We start from the raw sequence: 8,360 nt of genomic DNA, 5'->3' as shown, positions 1-8,360 counted from the left end.
TATATGATACTTAACGTGTGTGTGTGTGTGTATGTGTGTGTGTGTGCACGCACGCCCCTTTATATGTGTATTTGTACTTAGTAGTTCAGTTCCTGCTGTCAGCACAAGGCACACAGCCAGCCCATTTGGGGCAATCTGGACATTGTTGGTTTAGCCCTCAATTGCCAGCTAGTGCCTGGTGTTAGTCATTTCGATTTGCAGACCAGCAAAAGTCCTAAAGACCCACAATTCCTAATCAGTGACAGGTAGAAGAATCCTATATGCCGTTTCAAATATCCTACACCTCCTTGTTCTAAGATAGCTGCCAAGAAGGTTAACTCGGCTCAAAACTGCTGTAGACATGACTTTATTTTCCTTGCTTTATTCCAAATACTTTTTATTTTCTGTTTGTGATTTGGAAAAGGTCCCCACCCACACTTTACTCTGAACAACAACAACAAAAAAAACCAAAAAACAAAAGAAGAAGAAGGGAAGCCTCTGTTTATCTTGAAAAGAGATGATATTTGAATTTTATCAGTGATCATACTCCTTCAGAATTCATTAAGGATCCCATCTGAGCAGTGGCTGGAATGATTCAGACTTAGCATTAACAATGGAAAATAAAACTCCTGGCCATCAAATCTAAACGCGGGTGGCCTAATTAAGAGGGGATATGTAGTTAGTTTTTGTTTCTTTTTGCAACAGACTCTCCAGTTTGGATTTTTATAATTTGGAAGTGCTAATCAGTTTCTGCTGCAGTCACTGGGCTTCAGTAGCAAGTTGTGTGATGCGTGTTCCCTTACAAGTAAATGTTTTCTCCCCAGTGAGCTACTCGGGCAAGCTCCAAAGAAGTATAAGTAGGATTGGCACTATGAACGTGCTTCCCTGGCTTAAGATAAAAGTCCACAGGCATTGTTTTACAGAATTCCTGATGATAGAGAAATGCTAATGCAAAAGAAAAAGGATTAAATGCTAATATTTCTTTCAAATGCAATTTCTTTTTAAATCTCTCAAATATTGGAAGACAGGGAGAGAAGAAACTCTTAAACTGTAAAACTAATGCCATGTAAAAGAGAGACTTAAGGACTGGAAGAATAAAAAGGGCAGATACCAAGTGATCACTACCTTTTAATTTCCAAACAGTAGTAAGGTCTAAATTACTTTGGCATCCTGTAACTCTGGTTTTGCCATGGAGAATTAAGTCACCCAAACCTTTGGGAAAAAATAAAATAACATGCAGAGTATATTGATTCTGATATTGGGGGAATAGTTGCTGTGTAAAACCTACATAGAAAACCTAAATAGAAGAGAATTATTTTTCATTCTTGTTCCTTCAAAAATCATGTTTGCAGTGAAATTAAGCTTTAAGCTCCTAGCTAGAAATCCCACTGGTGACCTTGAAGAATTTTATACTTGTAGAGCTGGTTTCTGATCTTGCATATAAATGTATGCATCTCATTATATAAGAGTTATATTTATAAATCTGGCATTGGACAGTGTTTGACACTAGAATTACGGTCTTGCGTTGGAAAGTATGGAACAGACAGTAAACACAATGACTTATGTACATAAATGTCTGCTACTTAGAAAAATATAATCTCTTTCAAAAACCTTGCTTTTCAGATGAAATACCTGTCACAAAGAGAACATTAAAAATAAAACAAGAGTCTTCTGAAGAAGCACAGTAAGTAGATGCTTCTTTCTATAAAGTGTATTTACCTAAATGTAATGACCATTGGGAAGATCCAGAAAGTCATGGCTGTTGTTAGACTTGTGGTGGAAATTGTAGGCATGCCACTGCATGTAGTCATTGTTTCACATCTTCTTAGCTTAAGTTTGCCAGTGGTTAACCAAAAACATTGAGAATTTTGTGTGCGACACAAAGAAATGAATGTATTACACAAAAATAAGTGTGTTTATGGTGTTTGCCTGTACGTGAATGTGGATGTATGGATGTCCAGTTATGGTACTGAGATGATCCATGGGGCCCTGAGTTTATCTGGGCTTAGGTGAGAGGACAGGAGGGCCAGAGGGACACTTACATTCCTTATGATATCACACTGTAAGAATCAAAAAGCAAGCTCTTAGACAGCCTTTTTATATATCTGGAAAAGAAAGCAGTTGCTGGAGGAAAGATTAACCTGGGCCAGGGCCCTTCACCTGGTGAAGTTCAGCACTATCTCTTCTGTAAGGATATCACAGCTCTCTGAATTTCAGTGATACTATATTTGTGGTTCTTTTATTTGTTTGTTTGTTTGTTTGTTTGTTTTTAAGAGAGAGACTGTGAGTGGGGTAGGGGCAGAGAGAAGAGTGGGGGACAGAGGATCCAAAGCAGGCTCTGTACTGACAGCAGCGAGCCCAACATGAGGTTTGAACTCATGAACCAGGAGATGATGATGCTTAACCACCTGAGCCACCCAGGCGCCCCTGTTTGTGGTTATTTTGAATAGCTTTAAGTAAATCCCTGATTATATATATGAAATATATTAAAAGATAAATTTAGTGGAAAAGTGGAGGGACACCATTTTTTTTTTAAGCCTGGTCATCACCCATTTTTTCTTCTGTACTTCATTCCATACATTCGATCTTGATGTTTGAGGGATGGTGGAGAAAGGGGGAACAGACAAGACAGAAAGAGGTGTGATAGGCAACAAGCAATATAAAAAGGAAACTGATGTTTTCATTTACCAAACCACCACCACCACCATCCTTTGCAAACACTCCTGCCTTTTTCAGAGCATCTGTGGGACCAAAGAATTCCCAATATCAGCTGCTTCCATGACTGGGGAGACGGTGAAAGTTTAGGGATCAAGAATTGTTCCTTAAAATTGTAACCACTCCCCACTCCTTAAAAAAGAAGTTTATGGCTCAAGTCAGTAAGTTTGAAGCCGTCTCTCGTTGGGAAGTGGGTCTGTTTTCAAATTGTGACATCGGAATGTCCCAAAGAAAGGTTAACTTTGATGAGTATTTTTAAAAATGCATTATTACAAGTCCATATCTTCAGACCCCTATTCTCCAAAAAGGCCATTCTCTCCCCTTCATTAAAATGTCCCATCTCTCCCTTTCACCCAGGGGAGACCCAGTTGATGTAACTGGAGATGAAGTGAAACTTTACAGAATTGGTGTCACTATGTTCAAACCATCTGCACTTTTCTTGTGGTTGGAACTTCAGAAATCAGGAAGTATAATAGACAGTTCTCTGGAACCACTTAAGTACCTGGGTCTCATTTTCACTGTGCTCTGTAGTTTTGCAAATGTGGTGAGTCTTAAGCCCAGGGACCTTCAGGCTGAGGCAAGAAACTAAGCAGAGCAAGAAACTGACAGGCTATGTAGAAATAGACAGCTTTGCTGCCTCTTCTCGAGGTTTTGGCTCACAGGGGAAAAAATATTAGATTGATTCCTAGTAGGCCATTTATTTTCCAGTACAAGTTTCCCCAGAACTGTTTCTTATTGATGATTTAGGGCATTGACAGTGCTGAATAAAATAACTTCATTTGGGCATTGGATTATTTTTTTCCTCTAAGTATAGGTGGGATTAGCCTGAGCCCGCTGACGTAGCCTATAGTTAAAATAGTCCATGCTTCATCCATAAAGAAGAGTCACCTAATCTGCTCATTCAGTCCACATTTATTTGTCAAGTGCCTCCTTTATGTCAGGCATTGGGACACGTCAGTGAGCAGAATAGATGAAAATCTCTGCCCTCCCTCCCAACTCCTTAGCCTGTCCTTGAGGTCAGTGTCACATTTCAAAAGAGGACACGGAAGGATGTGGCTGTGAAAGATAGCTTTTTTTGAAAGCGTTGACCCATGCAGAAACATGGTTCTATATCTTCACCTCACAAGCACCAAGCTAAATGTGAGAGAAGTGATCACTGAGTGCCTTTGTGTTCTCTGAGAAGAACAGTTCCCACTAATCCAATGGTTTCATCAAGGTGGCCACGCTGATACTTGAAACTTCCATGACAAACTCAAGAGCGGCCGATAAGTCCAGGGCAGTCTTTGGCTCCAAGAAGCAGCTGATAACCAAATATTGGCATTTTGTCATCTTGCAAAGAAAGCCAAAGAGAGTACGAGGACAGACTGAGAATGGCTGTGTGAGAGATTCCCCATTTTGTTCCAAAAGCTCTTCCCCTCAAAGATACAAGAATTGAATAGGAAGCTTTCAAGTATCTGTCTCCTTACGCGAAGCCATTAGCAACCAATGTACATCCTCTTCTCTTGCCTGTTGGATTGTACATAAGGACGGTAGTTGAGTATTTTTGTAGTTTAAACCTATAACCGATGTAGACTGTGATAGTTGGTTGCGAAGTTAATACATAACAGACTTCAATCTTCCACTATCCAAGTTTTGCCATACCTGAGAAACAAACTTGTAGTTACGTATCCTCATTATAGTACGTGAATTATTGAAGCAGCAGTTACAATTATAGGAGTTAAGCAGCATGTGAAACAAGAACTTCCCAGCATTTTCTGCCTTACTCCTTAACTATCCAAATCAAAATTGAAATTGTTTCTATGCTTTTGTTCCCTGTTAGAAAGTATTTTGTTAAAAAAAATTTTTTTTAACATTTTTATTTACTTTTGAGAGACAGACACAGAGCATGTGAGTGGGGGAGGGGCAGAGAGAGAGAGGGAGACACAGAATTTGAAGCAGGCTCCAGGGTCTGAGCTGTCAGCACAGAGCCCAACGCGGGGCTCCAACCCATGAACCACAAGATCATAACCTGAGCCGAAGTCGGGACACTTAACTGACTGAGCACCCAGGCGCCCCGAAAATATTTTCTAGAATAGGCTTGATTCATTCATTTTCCCCTCTTAAAACCTGAGCTTGATGTAGACCTTTTCCATGTGAATTCTCAGGTCTTAATTTTGTGCTTAACTGACAGTTCTTCTAAATTTGGGAGTAGTAATGAATTTTATTTTATTTTATTTTATTTTATTTTATTTTATTTTATTTTATTTTATTTTTTAATGTTTATTTTTGAGACAGAGAGAGACAGAGCATGAACAGGGGAGGGTCAGAGAGAGAGGGAGACACAGAATCTGAAGCAGGCTCCAGGCTCTGAGCTGTCAGCACAGAGAGCCCGACGCGGGGCTCGAACTCACGGACCGTGAGATCATGACCTGAGCCGAAGTCGGACGCTTACCGACTGAGCCACCCAGGTGCCCCAGTAGTAATGAATTTTAGACAAATAGAAAATGTCATTTTGGGGGCGCCTGGGTGGCGCAGTCGGTTAAGCGTCCGACTTCAGCCAGGTCACGATCTCGCGGTCTGTGAGTTCGAGCCCTGCGTCGGGCTCTGGGCTGATGGCTCAGAGCCTGGAGCCTGTTTCCAATTCTGTGTCTCCCTCTCTCTCTGCCCTTCCCCCGTTCATACTCTGTCTCTCTCTGTCCCAAAAATAAATAAAAACGTTGAAAAAAAAATTTTTTTTTTAAATTAAAAAAAAAAAAAAGAAAATGTCATTTTGTTTTTGCATGAGGTCATTAGTCCTAATCAACTGTATATTTTCCTACAGCAAACACATATGGGCCAAAATTATTGAACTTTAAGAATTTCCAGGTTAGAAATTAAGCTGTTCATTATTTTAATTGATACCGAATACCTTTTTGAATACAACATCCTTTGTCTGCTTTTGGTACTTAGGTCTGAAGGCCACCATGTGCATTATAATAGCCACTTTATAAGTCACTCAGAGAAAGGCAAATACCATATGATTTTACTCATATGCGGAATTTAAGAAACATACAAGCAAAGGGAAGGGGTTACCAGAGGGGAGGTAGGTGGGGGATAGGTGAAATAGCTGAGGGGGATTAAGGAGTGCACTTGTGATGAGCACTGGGTGATGTATGGAATTGTTGAATCACTATATTGTACACCTGAAACTAATATGACACTATGTTAACACTAGTGGAGTTAATAATAATAATTTTTAAAAACTCTTGATCCTTGGATTTCTGAAACCCTAGGGTCTTAACGTATCAATAGTTACTAGGTTTAATACAGCCAGACTATAGAAGTAATGGAAAGCAGTTTGTCATTAATTCCTAGAAATTTCCTAGAAAGAGTGTTTCTCAGATTTTAATACTATGATTATCTAGACCTGCACTGTTTGATAAGGTAGCCATTAGTCACATGTGGCTATTTAAACTTAATTTCAAATTATGATTAAAAATGTAATAGTTCACTCACACTAGCCACATTCTCAGTGCTAATGGCTACCATATTGGACAGCACAGATGTAGAACATTTGCATCATTGCAGAAAGTTGTGTTGGACAGTGCTGATCTAGACACCTGAAGAACTTGACTTGTGTTTCTCTTTCCAGGAAGAGAGACATCATGCAAAATATTGTACAGATTTTGGAATCAGTACAATTGAAATGGGAACTGTTTCAGAGCTGGACAGACTTTTCAAGGCTTCATCTTTCTAATAAACTGGCCATTTTTGGAATTGGTTATAACACCCGTTGGAAAGAGGATATCCGTTACCATTATGCTGAGATCAGCTCCCAGGTGCCCCTGGGCAAGCGACTCCGGGAGTACTTCAACTCCGAGAAGCCCGAGGGACGGATCATTATGACCCGCGTGCAGAAAATGAACTGGAAAAATGTTTACTACAAATTTTTAGAGATCACCATTAGTGAAGCTCGGTGCCTGGAGCTGCACATGGAAATTGACTGGATACCCATCGCCCATTCCAAACCAACTGGTGGGAACGTTGTTCAATATTTATTACCAGGAGGCATTCCCAAAAGTCCAGGCCTTTATGCCATTGGTTATGAAGAATGTATTGAGAGGCCCCCCTCACCCCACATGGAGCGACGTTCCCTAGACCCAGGAAAGGAGGGCCGGGTTGACTTGGAGACCCTGTCAGCACAAGCCTCATTACAGGTGGAAATCGAACCCACCCGAATAATCTATTGCTACCTCGGGATTGCTGAGGTCAGGACTCTCCAGCAATGCTTGTTTTTACATTTCCAAGCAAATACCAAAACCTTCAGCAAAGATTGGGTTGGTATTAATGGGTTTTTGTCTCAGAACTGTATTGTGGATCCTGGAGTTTCCCCCAAATCCATCTATATCAAATTTGTCGAAGTAGAGAGGGATTTTCTTTCCGCTGGCTCTTTAGTTGAGTGCCTGGAAAAAGCCATTGGATACCCCTTAAAATTTAACAACTGAATGTCATCCTTCATAAGGATTTGGGCTCTTACCTCCCTCTTCTCTACTCACTTTCCATTACTCAGACTGCCCCTCATCCAGATGCTGCCATCAGACTCTTCATGGGAGTTCTTTCCACAATTGGGCCAGTACAACTTCTACGGAATCATACTAGACTTTGGGCAGAAAAAACAGACCTCACCTGAAAATGCTCATTTTGAGCAAGCAAGATACACAGCGAACTTGCATGGTGGGTCAACTGTTTCTTTTTTAAAAACAAAAAACAATTTTTAAATGGATTTTAGAGCCCTAATATAAACAAATGTAGGTACATTCCATATTGGACAAAACTTATACTTTGAGTTTCATATGAAATTGAAAAATTGTATTTTTTTCACAATGTTTCATTTTTACACATCTCTATGTCTCTATATAAGTGTTATTTACAACCCTGAATAAATAAGCAATAGATAATGGCAAGTTAAATCTTGAGTCACCGTAAATAAGACTGTTTTTCAATATCACCCTTAGCTATATTGTATATAATTTAGAGTTTCATTTTTTTCACCAACCAAGTGTTTTGCTATTCCCGATCAGTGTTGCCTGCAAAGACCTTTGTTTCTGTGATGTACCAACTTTATGGTTGTGTTACCATTTAAACTTTTTAACAAAGAAATTATTAAAGTAATTCTTGACCTCTTGGAGTACTAGTTGAGCTTTTTGTAGCAGAGCTGAGAATGTATGGAACAAATGGGGCATTTCATTTCATATTTCCTTTTTTTTTTTTTTTTAAATGACTAGGATATTCCTGCTGACCCTAAGCGTGTGAATTTGTAAGAGATTTTCATTCCTCATCTTTACACTCAGTAGTCAGGGACGACTCTCTCAAACAGTACAAGAGGAGAACTGTCATCATGCTACTTACAAAAAAGGAGAGACGATCCAATAGAAACACCCAAAACGTTTTTGAAAGTGATCCACAGGGTAGGAGGTTGTAAGAAAGAAGTCCATTAGGAAAGTGGTTATCACATTTCGATCTCTCGGGGATTTCTTTGCATCAACTAGCACTTTACTTAGAGGTTAGTGCTCTTCACTAACGACTAGATTACTAGAAGGGCAGTCAAGGATCACTTTGGTCTTATGGCCAAGACTTGTTAGATTGATGATTTATCTTTAATGAGTCCCCCAACATCTCTCAGGTGCTCTGCTTTACACTGACTGCGA

General features: G+C 39.7%; 1 protein-coding gene across 5 annotated transcripts in view; it reads left to right on the top strand.

Moving 5' to 3' along the window:
• The window catches only part of MSANTD2 (Myb/SANT DNA binding domain containing 2), a 31,611-nt gene extending 23,771 nt beyond the window's left edge, over positions 1–7,840 (top strand). For all 5 annotated transcript variants that reach the window (XM_047878956.1, XM_047878955.1, XM_047878959.1 and 2 more), the window contains 2 exons: positions 1,603–1,663; positions 6,305–7,840. In XM_047878956.1, the coding sequence (XP_047734912.1) occupies positions 1,603–1,663; positions 6,305–7,157 (914 nt within the window). In that variant the 3' untranslated portion in view covers positions 7,158–7,840. The remainder of the gene's footprint in view (positions 1–1,602; positions 1,664–6,304) is intronic.
• The last annotated feature ends 520 nt before the right edge of the window (positions 7,841–8,360 follow it).

The sequence above is a fragment of the Prionailurus viverrinus genome, chromosome D1 (assembly GCF_022837055.1).
Source record: "Prionailurus viverrinus isolate Anna chromosome D1, UM_Priviv_1.0, whole genome shotgun sequence".
Taxonomy (NCBI): Eukaryota; Metazoa; Chordata; class Mammalia; order Carnivora; family Felidae; genus Prionailurus; species Prionailurus viverrinus.
The sequence above is the reverse complement of the archived record's forward strand: the minus strand, read 5'-3'. Positions and strand labels throughout refer to the sequence as shown.